Genomic DNA, 17,945 nt, shown 5'->3' with positions numbered 1-17,945 from the left:
ATGAGGAAGTCCTGGCCAGGTGTAAGAATCTCGCCCAGTCTTAATTTTCTTTTGCATTCTGTTACAGGTGGTTTAGTAGGGGTTTGAAAGAGCCCTGTGTCAGGAGTAAGAAGCTCACTCAGTCCTAATGTTCCTTTGCATTGTGGTATAGTAAAAGCTGTAGAGGTTTGAGTGAGTCCTGAGTCAGGTGTAAGACACTCACCCAGTCCTAATGTTCCTTTGCATTGCGGTATAGGACATTTTGTAGAGGTTTGAGGGAGTCCTGTGCCAGAAGTAAGACACTCACCCAGTCCTAATTTGCCTTTGCATTCTTGTACAGGCAATTTGTAGGGGTTTGCGGAAGTCCTGGTCAGGTGTAAGAATCTCACCCAGTCTTGATTTTCCTTTGCATTCTCTTAGAGATGGTTTAGTAGGGTTTTGAAAGAGTCCTGTGTCAGGAGTAAGAAGCTCACCCAGTCCTAATGTTGCTTTGCATTGTGTTATGAGAAATGTTGTAGAGGTTTGAGTGAGTCCTGAGTCAGGTGTAAGACACTCACCCAGTCCTACTTTGCCTTTACATTCTTGTACAAGCATTCGTAGGGGTTTGAAGAAGTTCCAGTCAGGTGTAAGAATCTCACCCAGTCCTGATTCCCCTTTGCATTCTGATACAGGCGATTTAGTAAGGGTTTGAAAAAATACTGGTCAGGTGTAAGAATCTCACCCAGTCCTGATTTTCCTTTGCATTCGTGTACAGGCGGTTAGTAGGGATTTGAAGGAGTACTAAGGGAGGTGTAAGAAGCTCACCCAGTTCTGATTTTCTTTTGCATTCTGTCTAGGAAGCTAGGGCTAGGAAGCTAGGATGGCTTCTCACTTCTGTCTCCTGGGCTAGGGGGCTAACATGGCTTCTCACTTCTCTTTTCTGGGCTGGGAAGCTAGGGCTAGGAATCTAGGATGGCTTCTCTCTATTCTCTCCTGGGCTAGGAAGCTAGGGCTAGGGTGGGTTCTCACTACTCTCTTCTGGGCTCGGAAGCTAGGGCTAGGATGCTAGGATGGCTTCTCACTACTCTCTCCTGGGATAGGAAGCTAGGGCTAGGAAGGCTTCTCACTACTCTCTCCTGGGATAGGAAGCTAGGATGGCTTCTCACTATTCTCTCCTGGGCTACGAAGCTAGGGCTAGGAAGCTAGGATGGCTTCTCACTTCTGTCTCCTGGGCTAGGGGGCTAACATGGCTTCTCACTATTTTCTGGGCTGGGAAGCCAGGGTTAGGAATCTAGGATGGCTTCTCACTACTCTCTCCTGGGCTGGGAAGCTAGGGTGGCTTCTCACTACTCTCTCCTGGGCTGGGAAGCTAGGGTGGCTTCTCACTACTCTCTCCTGGGCTGGGAAGCTAGGGTGGCTTCTCACTACTCTCTCCTGGACTAGGAAGCTTACACTGGGAAGCTAGGATGGCTTGTCATTCTTGTTTCATGGGCTAGGATGCTAAGGCTAGGAGGCGAGGGTGGCTTCTCACTACTCTCTCCTGGGCTAGAAAGCTACGGCTACAAAACTAGGGTGACTTCTCGCTACTCCCTCCTGGGCTAGGAAGCTTACGCTGGCTTCTCACTACTCTGTCCTTGGGGTTTATAGTGATAGTTTTGACTACAAAAGTTTTGAATGCAAAAGTTTCGACAAGTAATGCGTCGAAAAAATGCATTTTTTTTTTAATGGGTGAGTCCCCTCAACCCCCGTTTTTTTACCCATTAACACCCATTTTAGTAAAAAAAAAAACTTTACCTGCTAAAAAAATGCATTTTTTCGATGCATTATTTTTCGAAACTTTTGCATTCGAAACTATTTTTTCGAAACAATGCCTGAATACCCTGCTTTAGAAGCACGTACACTAGTGTTGGGTGTTTGCCTTTTGAGCTGGCAGTGGAAGGGCTGGCAATGGACGGATCCAACGTGCTACCAAATGTGTAGGCCCTGATGCGTCCTTTTTCACTCATTACGCACTGGCAACAGATGTGTGAAGCCACCCTGCGTATCCGTGTGTCCTAACGCTGCCGCTGGAGGTCTGCTGGTGCCCTGGTCCGGTGGCCTCCCTCGCAGTGCCCAGCCTCTATGTTTCGCATTACTACTGTGAAAATGAATCGCATCCCACATTATGTTGCTATGAATGTACACTGACCCGTAATTCTCTTTGATTGCTCGTGCTATAGTGGAAAACCCCTTCGTAAAATGCTAAAGAGCAGCGCTCTGGTGTAGCCGCAGGTTTGGAGGTTGGGAGTTCCCTGGGTTGGATGGAGTGCTGGCTGCCTCCCAATTCTCTAAGACTTTCTGTAAACTTGCCTTGCACTTTGAAAGTGATCTGAAAACAGCCCTATTCACGGTCAGGCTAGGACATAGGTGTCTCGGGCGCCAATTAAAACGTGGCCCACAGTTGCAAATGGAAATTCAGTCCTTTTGTGACAGACTGTTTGAATAGCACCCAAGGGAGAGTTTTTTGATAAAATGTGATGCAGATTGTGCATTTTAAAGAATATTTATTCAGTAACACTGGTCAAAACTACTAGCCGCATGGTGAAGTAACTCATCAAACTGGCCCACATAAGACCAAAGAAGTGCCCCACTTTGACCCCAAAAATCTGGCCAACACTGGCATTTTGTGTTTTTGGTTTGGGCATTGTAGGCTAGTCCTAGCCTGGCCCTATCCTACAGAAACTATTTTCACGGTGCACCGCATAACCCAAAGGTGTTTGTCATTGTTGGCCTGAATAGTCAATAAACCGTTTGCAATGGCTAGGTGGATAAGCACCCAGAAGCAGTCCAACCCCAACCGGGCGCTATATTGGTGTCATCACTTTACACAAAAGGTGGGACGCTGATTGATATCCCTTGAAAGGAAATGAACGACTTGTTTTGAACTTTGTGGAGCACTGTGGCATCACCCACACGACGTACACATTGTTACAGAAAGACAAATAAATCAACAAATACATACATTAACTGTCTTTGTCGAGTGCCCCTCTATAGTGTTCAACACCAGAAGCGAAAGCGTATACGCAAGCGGACTTATTCATTAACAAGGCAAGCTTTATTAAAGATTGAGAGGTTATGATTTCATTTTCATATAAGAATGCTGACAACTCAAGCGCCGTGAAACTAAATTGCTGGTGATAGTGGCACTATAGAAAACACCACAACTATTATGATTATAAACTGAGCGCTCAGAAATTGAATTATCTCTTTGACACATTAATTCTCGTCGTCACTATTACTCAAGCGCACTTGCTTTGTCCACCCCAAGAAGGTTGGGGCTGCACAGCACTTACAATTAGGAATCGCCCGTCTGCTGCGTTGAACCTGTCCTGACAGACTGTTAGGATCACCGCAAACACCTCACTAACCCACTGGGCTATTTTGTTGGACTCAGAGGCTGTGTCCTGCAGCAGGCGCATCGACCACTGAGCTGTCTCCCGGTCTGGTGACGGTACACCTGAAGTGTAGGTGCACGGGTAATGAAGTCGCCCTGCAGCACGTGCTGCTTTCTTCGGGGCGGGAGCACCTGCGGCAGGGCCCCGCCCCTACTGAAAGGAGACGGGTTCCCGGCTCACCTGGAAAGGTATAAGAGCACCCGCGGCAGGGCGACGGGGGAAAAAGCAGTTTCAGCTCATCTGAAGGACCGACGCAGGGGCCACACGGCAGAACGTGACAGGGGCCCGCAGGCGTGGTATGAGCATTTTCTGCGAGGCCGGAAGGTGATAGCCCAAGGACCCGCCGCTGCGGACAGGTGAGCGTGCAGGGCTTCCAATTCTCCAATTACCTGCAAAGCTTCCGCTGTGTGAGAAGCCTAGGAAGGGCTGTGTTCCTAAACTGTAGCGCTCATACGCATGCACACGGACTAGCGCAGTACACGCCATGCCCGTAGAGTGCGTTTGCATGCATATGTGCCGAGTGAAATGCTTTCTGGGACACGTAGTCTGAGATCCGCCCTTGGTTCACGTCCAGTCCAAATGGCTACCCCATCGCTGTATTGGTTTTTGCCGTCTATTTGTTACGCCATCGTGTGACGCCAACTGAGGTGGAGTGCATGGGCTATGCGTTCCCGAGTTTATAGCGTTTCATCCTGCTTTGAAGCGCTATCATGTTCAGTGTTTGTACACTAGTTTGGAAGGATTAACTTCTAAGGCAGTCTGGCTGGCACTTAAACACGGGTCTGGCGGGCTTTACAGATTTGGTGCGAGGCCTTTGCCTATCGTAACAGCCTGGACTTCTGTTACGTGTCGGAATACACGCACATATGTCAGGGGAGAGGGCGGGTGGGTAGAGGCCCACGTTAATTACCACAATGCAAATAAATGGGCAAGACTGCCTTTATAGGGAGCAATGTGAAACCTCCAGCCCCCAGGATGACCGCTAACAGAGCCAACATGAATCCGGCCGGAGGCTTCGAGGTGCTTGGCACGTGGGTTCTGCTCTCGCGGATTATTGTGCGCCTGCAGGTTGTTTCCGGGTTGGGCTCGTCTCCCCTAGTCCTACATTAGGTAAAGTGCGTCGCTTTCTGGCCTCTGAAGCGGGCTGATGCCCCTGCTAGGGAGATCTGTGTAACACTTGAAGTGTTCACACTCGCCCCGCCCTCCTTTCCAGCTAAGCCGTTCACCCTTCGAGGTTTGTGTTTTCTAATCGCTGGCGCTGCCAGTATAACGACGTTGTCGCCGTACGAGGGCACTACTGAAGCGAGGCAGCCCCTCTGGGAAGGCGCATTCTCTCATGTTCAAGGTAAAGCGGCCCTGCTGGGAGCGGCTGGAGAAGTCCTGTTAAACGGACAGCGGCGTTTGTGAGGCGCACTACTCCCGTGCCATGAAAACGCCAGCAGCCGTGCTCCAATGCACTGGCCGCGCAGTAGCCCTGAGCAGGGGTACTGGTGCTTAGTGGGGCAACGCCATTGTTCACCCCACCCTCGAAATGGTTTGGGGTGATGTTGAGGACCGGACAGGAGACAGATGTTAAACGGCGCCTGGGCTTTGCTCTTCAAGGCCCTGCAGTTGCTAACATACAGCAGTTCATTGTTAGCACCTGCATTCGTATGCATGATTTTTTTTTTAGCCAATTGTGATCGTGATGGGGTTTAGTACTTGAATAACATCAGTGATGGGGGGTGGGGGGGATATTCTCACAGCAATCTTTAAGTGCTCGGGGGAGTTAACTGCTTGCACCAGAATAGGCTCATTAGAATGCGTAAATACCCCCACACAAGTATGTTTACCTCCACCCCAGGCTCTGAAGTTGGCTCCTCTCCCAACATTTGAAGGTTTTGCTTTTTCTCCCCCCCCCCCCCCGCCCCCCAAATTGTAGCCCGGGTAAGCCGCCCTGGTGCTAGGGCCATGCAGAGACTGGCCCCATGATGTAAGCTTTTGGGGCGCTTGCAGTGACAGGCTCGAGGCGCTATGCCTTTAGTCGGAGAGCTTGAATATCGATCAAGCCGAGCAAGACGCCACCTTTCTATAGAAGTGTTTCTCAGTCCAAGCCTATAGTCTTCTAGCTCCTACAGGATAACGCGTGCATTGGGAAATAACGCAAGGGCTGATAGTGCCAAGAAGCAACGTACTTCGCTGTGAGCGCTCTAAAAATATGCATGACAAAACCTTAGAACAATGAGAACTTTACCCCTCAAACAGTTCTTAAGATGGTCTTTGGTCTTTAACAATCTTCAAATGCGGCGATTCCTCCCTGCTCTCCCGCCCCCACCCATTCTTGGAAAGACCTAAAACGTTGATTTGATTTTTAACCAACATAACATTCAAGTAAGTGAACTGCACCTAGATTAGCGTATGGATATTGCGACAGTCAACCATCTGCTTTTAATGCCTGTCGTGACTGAAAGGTCCTGAGGAAGGTCTGGACACCTTGATTCCTGGCGCAACGGAAGGGGCCTGATTCACCAAGTGTTATCCAATAGGATTGTGCCGTTGTAGGGTGCTTTTGTATATCGGGCCGCTGGCCTTTAGCAAAGGTGAGAACTCGCAGCTTACTGGTTTTTAGGCAACTGGGTCGACGTCATTGCCCACATTGGCAGAAACAGCTTGCTGAAGATTCTGGAGTAGTAGTGGAACGTTGAAACCAGTGGCTCTCCATGTGGTTTGGGGAGCCTTAACCATTTACTATGGGGCTCATGGGAGCTGTAGTCCAAAACATCTGGAGAGCCAATGGTCTGCAAGTAGTAGTCCTTGCTCGTTTTATTGCTGGCCACACTGTTGGCTATTGTACCACGGCAAGGTTGCCTGTCTCTCGCTGGGGCCTGCTTGCAGTGGTTCACGCACTATTTACTCGAAGCAAGAACATTGACTTTCAATATCAAACATAACGCAATCTCGCTTTTTAAAAATAAATGCAGCCGGTTTAATGAAAAGAGCTCTCGACTTCCAAGTGAACTTGGCTTAAGTTTGCGCTTCCTCCACTATCCGGTTCCTGTACCCTGCTCTACGGTCCGCGTGCCTGGTTCATCTTTCTCCCACCGACCCCCGCATCAGCTGTCTTCAAGCCACATCCTCCCGCCCATTAAGGACGCTGGTCCTCCGCTCTGTCAATCAATGTTAAAAAGACGTCCAAGTCGTTATGACAAATGCATTGCTTTCCTGGTAATTTTATTAGACTGACAAGGGGCGGGGGAGGGGTGGCTGATGCACAATAGGAAAGGGGTTGATCGTGGGGTCTGCGTTTAGTTGAGCCTTTTTAATCCATCTGACCTCAAGTGACGTGTTCCCCTGCAGGCTGCCAGCCAGCCATGATGGCCCGGAGAATCCACTCGAGGCATGACAGGTGTTTGTATACATCTGGAGACTAGGCGCAGGTGCTACGGGAGTTGGAGTTGTGGGGATGTGATCTGGGGCAGGGTGGTCCCCCTGCTACCCTGGCATGGGGCGCTTGCTTGGTATGCACACAAAGGTGTGAATGGCCATGTATGGGCTGATGGCAGCTGTCATCCACGTGCCAACGAATGGAAAGAGGGGAGGGGAGGTGGGGGCACATCCCGCTGCTTTGGAAACAGATTCCAGTTTCCTCCGCTTGCAGGCAGGTTGTTGGCAGCTCGTTGGCTTCACCGGAGCAGGTTGTGTCTGCAGTCCCTGGGGTGATTTGATGATGCCGCCTGGCATCTGGCTGGAACTGGTCTAGTCCTACGTGCCTTTCAGAGGAATGACCCAAGTTCATTGTGTTTTTTGCGAGGAAGCTATTGTGGGCTTAACAGTTCCAGACTCCATCCTTCCGAGACCAGAGAATGGAATGCATTTAAATTGGGGCGATAATGAACGCCATTAATTTAGTACTGCTCTCAGAAGCGCTGTTTTTCACTGGAGGTCTTCCTTCAGAGGTTGATACAATGGCGAGGGTTGGTAAACCTCGCACACTTTTCAGCGCACAGGAGCCGCCAGATTTTACTGGAATTGCTTTCTAAAAACACACACGCGCGAAGCATTGTCCATTCCCCCTTCCTTGTTGTAAACGGTTGGCTCTGTGAAAGAAGCGGGGAGTTGGTTTGAAATCGACCCGCCCCTTGGCTAGGTGCCAGGTAGCCCAACTAGTGTCGAGTAATGCCCCAGCCGCCTCTCCCTCTCCTTCTCACCTGTGCAGGCCTAAGAGACCCGACCGGGAGCCGCCCGCCTTTCCGGTTTCTGGTGTCAAACCACCAGGAAATGACTGACGGGAAATTACCCTCTCGTCATTTCCCTAGAAATAAACCTCGCGCTCTAATAGTCAGCGTGACACAGCGGCCGGCAGCATACGTAGGGCGAAACCCCGCGGGGCCTGGCCGCCAAGTGAGCATCCCATCAGTGCAGGCGACTGGGCCATCTCTCTGCTCGCCAGCAATGTTGGTAGAATACATACCCCCCAGCCCCCTCTCGTGGACGAGAACCCCCGCCGTACCCTCTAAACCGCCGCCATGAACATGGGAGGGTACGGCCCAAATGCACAGCAAAAGGCCCCGTCCAAGAGGAAGGCAGGAGACTTCTCCGAATGACCCTGAAACCGACAGGGCTGGCGCACTCGGTTGTCAATCTGTCAAATGGTCAACAAGCAGTTATGCAATGAGTGGCCTACAGACATGCTAACCTCCTAGGGTGGGTGTGTGCATGTGTTGTGGGTATGCAAAGTTATCAGACAATGCGGAAAAAAATAAGAAAATAAGAAGTGTTTGTTTTTTCCTTTCACTGCAAGTTTGAGACGCCACAGCCCCTGGAATAATCCCTTGCCTTATTTATTGCTTTATCCCACCCCCACGTGTACTTGGGATGAAATGCGGAGCGAAAGGATCCGCATTTTCGCCGCATTTGTAATGTTCGTAGGTGCAGTGATTCCGTGATACGGCAGTTCGTTGTGAAGCATTAATCAGTCGTGGGGAAATGTTTGGTAGGCCTGATTGGTCAGGTTGCCATGTTGAGCCATCAGCCACATGCCACTTCATGAGGCATGACCCGCAAGCATGTTACCGATTCCCCTCTAGGCCAGTCTCGCATTCTGGATACACAGGTATGGGGATTTCACGAGTCGGCTTTAGACGTGGATGCCTGGTTTTTATTTGTCGGTTTGGGTAATTAATAGTAAAACACCTGTTCAAACAACCCTGCAACAGCCGCAAAACCGGTTCTTCGGCTCACCGTGTACTGCGGTGGCAGCCACCGGGTGCCCCACGCGGATGCAGTCGGTTAAGCTGTCTGGTGGGCGTGGACAGCGCCGGGCCTGGTTTTCAAGGATGCCTCCTGTTTCAGGAGGATGTCGCCATGTGCCCCCATCCGGGATTTATTTGTATTCTGCTGGCATAGGGTGACCAGACGTCCCGGTTTTTCCGGGACTGTCCCGGTTTTTGCTGCTCTGTCCCCCTTTCTCAAGATTATGTTCCCATTGGAAACTGCAGTGGTCCCGGTTTTTGGTAGTGTGTCTTCATAGCTAGCAGGCATAGCTCGCAAAGAAGAAATGCTGCATTTTACAAATTAAGATAGTGTTCGTTTGTTAGAAATTGATTATAAAATGTGTTTATTTTAACAGTAACACTGAAACCGCCTCTCCTCCAAACGCTACTTAAGTGTAGTGCCTTGACAGTGCCAGTTTCAAGAGTTAGTCCTACTTTTATGTTAGTTGCCCTGTCCCGGTTTTTTACTTTTTAAATCTGGTCACCCTATGCTGGCAGTGGCCCAAAGCCAGCTGTGGAGTCGCCTTTCCACACACAGATGAGATGAGCGAGGATGGATGAGTGCTTTGCGTTTTCGTTTGATTGGCTATTGCTGATAGGACCAGACGGACTCGAAGCAGAATCTAGGACAAAACACACTGCAGTCGCCAGGTGTGACCAGAACTGTCAAACAGAATCTAGGCAACCACGGTGTGACCAGACATGGGTAAAACTAGGCAAACGTTGTCCAGCCACCTGGTGTGACCAGACATGTCAAACAGAATCTAGGTAACCACGGTGTGACCAGACATGTCTAAAACTGAAACTAGGCAAACGCTGTCCAGCCACCTGGTGTGACCAGGCATGTCCCACAGAATCTAAGCAACCACGGTGTGACAAGACATGTCTAAAGCAGAATCTAGGCAAATCCTGTCCAGCCACCTGGTGTGACCAGACATGCATAAACAGAATTGTCTTAGACAATCGGCCACTTATTGGTGCCACCAATAATGACAAAAAAGCAGATTTTGGCAAACTATCCAGCCACCTGTTGGGATCAAAAATGACCAAAACGGAAACCAGGCAAATACTCCAGCCGCATGGAGATCTTCCCGAGAAATGCCCAAACCCAGTCCTGTTCTGGTTAACAACTTACTTTCAAAATACATCGTTCCTAAAGTAAATCTTTCCTGGAATCTGCACTATCTAGGACACCCCTCCCCTCTCTCTCGCCAACACCCATCACTATGCCTGTGGAGGAATATTAGACGATTCCTTGTTTCCCCCTCATTGTGTGGTCCCCACCCTAGTGGTCTGGAAGCACCGTGCCTGGTGAGTGGGCATGGTGTCCTTGCGCGGGTGCTGTCATGTTGAGTTGTCTACATTGTAATGCGATGATGCTCGAATGGTTACTTGCGTTGACTTCCCCGCCTCTAATACTGCCTTTTATCCTTTTCAGAACCGACCCATGGATTCCATCAGGAGTGTGTGGCACACGCAGGTCGTGGACCTGCCGGAGCTGCAGATCGAGGACGTGGAGAGGGCCGAATCCTTGGTCGAGTGCGCCATTTGCTTCAGCGCCTACGACAACGTCTTCAAGACGCCCAAGAGTCTGCAATGCTCGCACACAGTCTGCCTAGAGTGCGTCGCGCGGCTCGTGGCCTCCCTGCCCGTGGAAAAATCTGGCAACCAGGTGCCCTGCCCCTTCTGCCGGCAGCCCACCCCCATCCCGGAGCAAGGGGCCCCGGCCCTGCAGACCAGCCAAGAGACGCTTTCCATCTTGCCCGCCCACCTACAGCACGAGGAGCCCGTCTGGATCGAGGGCACCAAGCTCTGCTACAAGCAGCCCTCGGAGTCGGACTCCAGCAGCCCCGACACGTGCATTTGCGTGGACATCGGTCTAACCAAGGCTGCGGCGGCGGCAGCGCCCTCTACTGAGCGCCGCGGCGGGATGCGGGGTTACTGCTGCCGCTGCACGGACTGGAAACGCATCCTGCTCATCACGCTCATGCTGCTGGTCCTCTTCTGCATCCTCCTGTGGCCGGTCCAGTGCGTGCTCAAGACCGGGAACCTGCGCTGCAGCTCGGCAGCATCGCCCACCCCATACCCGCCCCACTCCATGCAAGTATCTGACTCCATTGGGCACTAACTGGGCCCCCACCACCTTTACCAGTGCACCTGGCTGCCTCCTGGGCAGTTGGAGGATACAGGGCGGCTACTCACTGCCACTGCGGAGTCCTCCACATCGTGACCTGTCCGCCCGGCTGCTAGCTGCGCCTGGATGACGCCACGGGCCGGGGTAACCCGCAGCTGCGGCACGTGGTACCGGCGGGCGCCATTTTGGATTGCTGAGAACTTTGTGCCCGGCTCTAGGCCAATGGAGTCACTGCCGTGCCTGCACGAGGAGGCATGGCCACCCATAGTGCTTCCGGGGGAGGCTTGCTCTTGGGAAACTTTCGTCATGCTGAACTATGAATCCTTTGTGAGTCGGGGGGTCAGGCTTTGTAAAGTCAGCATTTTCATTGGCGGAGGAGTGACCAATCCGGTTCTAAGTGGATCACGTTGCAGTAATGCTGCTTCTGAGCTTTGGCCGGAAGGAAGATGTCCTTATTGGCCTTTTGTAGTCGCAAAGGCGTGAAACAGCCAGCAACATCCAATATTGAGGCGTGCTTATCCCTTCACGGGGACACCCGACCTAGGCTGATGCTTGTATTCACATAGGGACCACATACGCACTTTAACAGGGGATTTGAGACCCTTTTTAACGGGGGCTTTTAGACCCAATTTTACTTGTGTTTTTAATTTTTTTATTGTGTATGTCCGTGTTTGATCCATGACCTTTTAGAATCAAGATCGCTTCCCTGTGCAGGATTTGCAGAGGGCCTCCTCTGTACAGAATTTAACGGGAAAGGGCCAACAATGACTTAACCTGTATAGCCGAGTAACTCCCAACAACTGTTATATTGAATTGCTTGCTACTACCTCAAGAGTTTTTTTTATGCCCCTTTTTATTTAAGTGTTTTAATGGATACGTTCCGTTCCAATGTGTACATTTTGTTTACTCTATCATGAAGTATTTGCCATGTGAGCATGGGGCACACGCCTTGTCTGACTTCCAAGATGTGTCGCAGGCCCACTACATAGTTTTCGGGGTGAGCATGAGAACACGGGACCCTGGCCTCTTATTTGTGGGGACCGCAGCAAGAGGTGATTTACAATGCTTGATGTACAAAAGAACCCCCGCCCCCTAAAGTTCTTCAGATTCGAGGGGGATAACCCGAGAGGTAAAACCCAAAACATACCACCAAATACGCATTGTCCTGACTTTACACATTAGACTTTCAAATGCTGGCGTATTTGACTCAAATGTTGGCTTATTTGGTCAAGAGATTCGTTTCTGGGTGGTGCAACATTGATACCAAACTCGGGAGTCTGGTTGCCACGCCCTAATCAGTTGCCCGAAAAGCAAGTGCACTTAAGCGCAGAGACTTCCCTTTAGAGCGGGTTGATATGGCAAGCTGTGTTTTGTAGGATTCAATATTTATACTGTAACTTCTGAATGATGAGCGCTTTTCAAATGTTAACCTCCCTGTTGCACCCCTACCTTACTTACTCTGGCCTAATAGATTCATTTCCTGGCTGATTTATGGCCAACTTGTTGGAACGGTTGGTTTTCTGGGCAGGAATATCAAGTGTAGTGCAACACATGCCGCCTCAGAAGCAGGGCCATGGGAGGGGAAAACCTGTCCTCTTCCCCCCCCCCCCCCAGACGGATTCACAAGGGACAAAGAAGACAGACATATTAAATGCCTTTTTAAATGCCTTTTATTAAATGTATTATGTATATATATTGTATTAAATATATGGTTTTGATACTTTTAATCAACACCGTGTCTTGGTTTTACATTTTCTTATGTCCCCTTGATTTGCAGAGGGCTATTCTGAGGGGGGCTATTTTGGGGCGATTGAATGTGCTGGCACCCCTTTGGTGGGCTGGGGGGGCAGAGGGTGCTATTGCATGCAGGGTATGAAAAGGCAGGGAAATGTTAGACATCCTTTAAGCCGCGCCAAATCACGGGCGTGCAGAAAACTTCTCCATAGTTTGCAAAGGGAAAGTGTGAATGGGAGGGAGTGGGGAGGAGGGTTTTAAGGGGTGGAGGAAGTTGAGTACATATAAAACGGAAGTTGAAATTGAGGTGGGGCAAGTTAAAGGAGAGGGAAGATGGGCGATTTAACTTTTGCACAGATCAATGAATATTCCCCCTCGCCAACGTGAGCGGGGTATCGATTCTGTTAAAGACAAGGAGGTGAGTATTATGCAAAACAATCTTTAACACCAGAGCAACAAAGCTAATATAAAACACGTTTATCTTTTTAAACAAAGTTCGTGTTTTCAAAGGGAATAATCCCAAACAAAGTCGGAGGACAGGTGATGCCCCAACAAGCAATGGGCAGGGATCCTCCTCCAAAGACCACGTCCTCATCGGAAGCTGCCCCATGACAGACCCATCCCAGAGAACCAAACCCTGTAACAGGAAAGCCGAATTGGGAACCAGATTCAACCTTTACTTGCACCACTGCATTCTTTGACATGCCTGGAATTTCCTTGGATCGAAGACATGTAACCCAGTAGCTGTATGAAGAATAAAAACAGAAGGGTGGGTGGGATAATACTCACTTCCTTGTCTTTTAATAGAATCTAAACCCACTCTCCCGTTAGTGAGGGGGGGTTATTCATTCTATTTTAAGGTGGGAGGCTTCATATTATGCAAGTTTAAAGCCCTTGCATCATACACTAATGATATGATAAAGTCTTGAACGTGGTCTCTTTGGACCAATCGGATGCCTTTAAAATGTGTTCCAAACTCCCACCCAAGAAGGCGGCTTTCAGAGCCATGGCACCCTTTACTGAATGACACCTGAAAGAAGTCCATACCGGCTTCTTTCATGATCCAATTTACCCACCCGGCTAAAGTGGCTAGGGACACAGGATTATGGGGCCTGCGGTAAGAAAAGAGCGGTTCAACGGTACCCAGGGCAGTAAGCCCCAGTCTTCTGTTCAAAACGAATGCATCACACCTAGTTTGTGATCCTCTGGAAATGCAGAATATGAAACTGAAGACATCATGCCTTTTGTTCTTAGAGATAAAGGTCACCCCTTGAGGAGGAAACACTTAATAATCAGCATCCAATGCTCTGACGTCTGAAACCCTTTTGATGGCAGCACACTAAAATGGCTAGCTTGGACAAGTGTTCTGCAAGGTTAACTTGTCATTACTACTAGGCCAAGATTGAAACAAATTCAAGACTAAATTGACATCCCACAAAATGGAATACCTAGCTTTAGGTGGGATCTTGATGCAAATAGATTTGAGCTCTAGGCACTAGGAAGTGCTTTCCCACTGGCTCTCCCTTCACCAATACATGTCCAGCTTAAATGGCCGACCTGTACTTATCCGGGCCGATGACTCCTGATGGGTGGTAGTTAATTTGTCGGACCGATCATCTTGGTCAGTCCTTGAGGGACTGTATTTGTATTTCTTAAAAAACAATTAGGATTGCAGATTCTTACTCAATGAGGGGTAAGGTTTTGTCTTTATCCCGGCCAATTTTGGCTTATCAGTTGGGTTTACGTCATACCTAACCCAATTTGTATAGGTAGTCCATGAGGGTACATCGAGTTTAATGAATTGTCCTTTTAGCTGTCCGATTTCTTATTTTGAACAGGTTAGCAGCAGTAGGTTGCCAAATGGCTAGACACAGCAATTCGGGGCTTTTTCTTGAACAAAGTGAGTCTGTCTGCCAAAACCGGATATGGCAGACAGATGTCAGTGTTTAGTGTAATCCACCTATCCTGTGACTTTTTAGGTATCCAGATCGCTTGCCTGTGCAGGATTTACAGAGGGCATCCTCTGTACAGAATTCCAACGGGAAAGAGCCAATTACTTAATCTGTATAGCACTTCCAACAACTGTTATATTGAATTGCTTGGTGGTACTAAGTTTTTTTTTTTATGCCCCTTTTTATTTAGGTGTTTTAAAGGATACATTCCAATTTGTAAATCTGCCAGACAAATTAACTACCACCCATCAGGATTAATCGGCCCGCAGAAGTACAGGAGATTGAAATTTGAAAAGATTGATTTCTCGCCCCTGAAGAGAACTTATCTCGAAACGTGTTGGGCCACAGTACTTGTTTTAATACATTTTATATGAAAATCTCAACATAATGGTGAAGTGAACTCATTTAGATGTGATGGTTTATGTATCATAGTATAGAAACATTGTTTAAATTTGAAATATGCTTTTAAAGAATTCCAGACTGTTTGACTTAAATACTGGGCCGTTGAACATGTGCAGAAGATGGGAGTTCCCTAATTGGGAACCAGTCTTTGTTCTTTTTTTAGTTCACAACCCATATGCCATGTTTGATTCTCATCTCGCCTGCACCTAAATAATTCCTCATATTATCTAACATAGAAATCAATACAAGGTTAAATCACACCAGGAGTGTGGAGTGTTGCTACTTTTTGCGACCTGAACCTGTTAACAGTTCAGTAGGCTTTACCCTTTCAACCAAGAAATTAACCACTTCTTTCGGATGGGCAGAAATGGGATTGAGGTGTCAAGCCACACACCAGCCTGCTCAGTGATTCCATGCTGAGTAACCCAATTTGGTGGAGGCTGCCCAGGAGTCCTTGATGACGCAGAGAGTTGTGACTCTTTGAAGCACCAGGGAGAGCCAAAATGTTCCAGGCCATAAGGGAGAGATGCCCCTGAATGACCAGATTGTGAGGATCCATTAAGAAATGAGGGTGAAGGGGAAGCAGTCGAGGAACCTCGACCATCAACTCCAGAAGGGCCAGAAAAGACACCTGAAAGGGGCCAAGAGGGGTCACAATTACTATTGTTGCAGCCTGTCTGCACACTTGTACTGTGAAGGTCCACAGAGAGGATTCTTGCAAAAAATGGTTTTGTTCAACATCCAATCACTCTGTCCTGAAGGCGTCCGGAGTTCCAGTCTGCCACTACATTGCGGGACCCCAGAAGGTATTCTGTCTTCAATAGAATGTTTCTGTCCAGAATCCCTCACCAGATCTGCTAGGAACCTTGGACCAGGTTCCCCTCCAGATGGTTTATGTAATTAACTGTAGAGATATTGTCATCAGAAGGAGGACACAGCAATTCCCCATATCTTTGAGAAGACTCTTGACCACCAATGAGCCCGCCAACAGTTGATATGCACAGATTTTTCTTCCTCCAGTGGACACCTGCCCTACCCTCGAACACCAGTCTCCCCTGCTGGCATCCGACTCCAGAATGACATCTGGAGATGGTCCAAATATCTCCTTGCCATTCCAGGGGTCCATGTGCTTGAGCCACCAAAGGAGTTCTACCTTGGCTTCTGGAGACAAGACTACTAGTTGTGAGCAAGACAGGTTCTTGCGTAGATGCCTGCCCTTGAGGCATTGCAAAACCCTGTAGAGAAGGGGAGCTGGGAATATGGCCTGAATGGAGGCTGATTGCATCCCCACTACCCTGGCTAAGTGCCTGAGGGTGGCCATTCCCCTTCCTGAGGAGGCGTCAAATCTCCTTCTGGATCTTGGAGAGCTTGCTGAGTGAAAGCAGAAGAATGCACTGCCTGGAACTATCCTGAAGCCCCAAGCTGGAAAATATTTTATTTTTGTTTCTGGACAAATTCCAGAGTTTGTAAATGAGGCTGTTACCACCAGATGAATAGGAAGAGTCTGAAACCTCTGCGCTAGAAGGAGCATGTCATAAAGATATGATTATTCTGATCCCCTTCGATCTGAGATGAGCCACCACTACAGGCTTCGTTAATTTGGTGAATCACCACGGGGCTGAGGAGAAGCCAAACTGGAGCAAGGCAAACTGCCAGATGTGAGTCCTCCACTGGAGAAACTCCTTGTGGTTAGGGTAAACTGGGACCACCAAGTATGTGTCCTTGAGTTTGATCTTGAACATCCAATCCACACGGAGGAGTGACCCTGAGCAGGTGAATTCCCTCCATTTTGAAATGTTGATAAACCACAAAAGAGTTAGGGCCTGAAATTTGACAGGACGAAACCCCTCCCCTGGCTTTGGGACCAAGAAGATGGTGTTCGGAAACTGGGAGGGGCCTCTAGGTGACCAGGACTACCATTACTTTGAAAATTAGGTCCTGGACCTCCACATCGACTGTTTGTTTGGCGTTGTCAAACAAGAGGGGAATAGGGCATGCCAGTTGGCATGGAGGGGAATACAACTCTATTTGAAACCCTTTTACAGTTGTAATACCCAGGGGATCTGAAGTGAGCACCTCCCACTGAGTAATAAACTTGACCAACCTGCCTCCTAAACCTCCGTGGGAAGAAGCATTTAAAGCATGTGGCATTACCTGGAGCTATGCTTGCTCTACCAGTACCTCTGCCAGCACATCCTCTCCACTGGAACCCCCTCTGAGGGTAGAAGGCGGCTTGTGGCCCTTGTGTAGAGAAGGAATTCTGTGCCCCTCTGGATGCATATTGCCTGGGATTGGAAGATCACTGGGAGGAATGGCCCGAGGAGTCGGTTCTACCTCTTCTGGTCCTGTCAAAAATCTTAGGGGCGAAAACCTTGTGATATTAGTTTGTCTTTATCCAAAGCTGTGAAGGTATGTACATAAGCTGACGGGTCTTTCAGGATCCTTTCTCCAAACACGTTGCCCTGGGCTTTGGGACCTGCCTCCCCTTCCGCCATGTCTGTTCATTTGGAATCGATAATCATGGGGAGGGCCTTGCGCTGTTCCCTGGAAATGACAGCTTTGGTATTGCCAAGCAGGCAAATGGCCCTCTGTACCCAACCCCGGGGGGGGGGGGGGGCTAAGGTTCGCTAGAGTGCAGCATCCTCTGCCATTTCAAAAATCTAAGTCAGGGGACCCAGGCTATCCAACAATTTATCTTGGCACCCCTCAAGGCCTGATCTACCCCTCTTTTTTGGAGTCCTTCCCTTTCTGTGATAGAAATGAAACCATGGGCTGGTCAATATCTGGAGTAAGGGCCACCTTATCTGGAATGATTGGTCTGGCACACTCTGAGCTGAGATTATTTCTATCCTTAGGCAAGCATCTCCCAATCCAATGTTTTCGGAAGGTGGAGGCAGCCCTAGATGGGTGCCAATCTGATGACTTGGGATGCTGAATGAGGGAAGAAGGGCACCCCACTATCCAAAAAGGGACCATTCACCCCATGGGCGATCTCTACAGAGGTCCCTTTCTTCCTCTGTCTCTTTGGTGGGGAATCTGAATCCTCTGAACTATCCCCAGAATATATGGGTAGGGAAGG

The 17,945-nt window shown here is 49.1% G+C and overlaps 1 protein-coding gene across 1 annotated transcript; it reads left to right on the top strand.

The window, feature by feature from the left end:
* Positions 1 to 3,556: 3,556 nt before the first annotated feature.
* RNF223 (ring finger protein 223) lies at positions 3,557 to 12,509 on the top strand. The gene is made up of 2 exons (XM_069610078.1): positions 3,557 to 3,748; positions 10,083 to 12,509. Exon 2 carries the CDS (start codon positions 10,092 to 10,094, stop codon positions 10,770 to 10,772), a length of 681 nt encoding a protein of 226 aa, XP_069466179.1. The 5' UTR covers positions 3,557 to 3,748; positions 10,083 to 10,091; the 3' UTR covers positions 10,773 to 12,509.
* Positions 12,510 to 17,945: the final 5,436 nt, after the last annotated feature.

This window comes from Ambystoma mexicanum, chromosome 8 (genome assembly GCF_040938575.1).
Source record: "Ambystoma mexicanum isolate Mex_15411 chromosome 8, UKY_AmexF1_1, whole genome shotgun sequence".
In the NCBI taxonomy this organism is placed as follows: Eukaryota; Metazoa; Chordata; class Amphibia; order Caudata; family Ambystomatidae; genus Ambystoma; species Ambystoma mexicanum.
The sequence above is the reverse complement of the archived record's forward strand: the minus strand, read 5'-3'. Positions and strand labels throughout refer to the sequence as shown.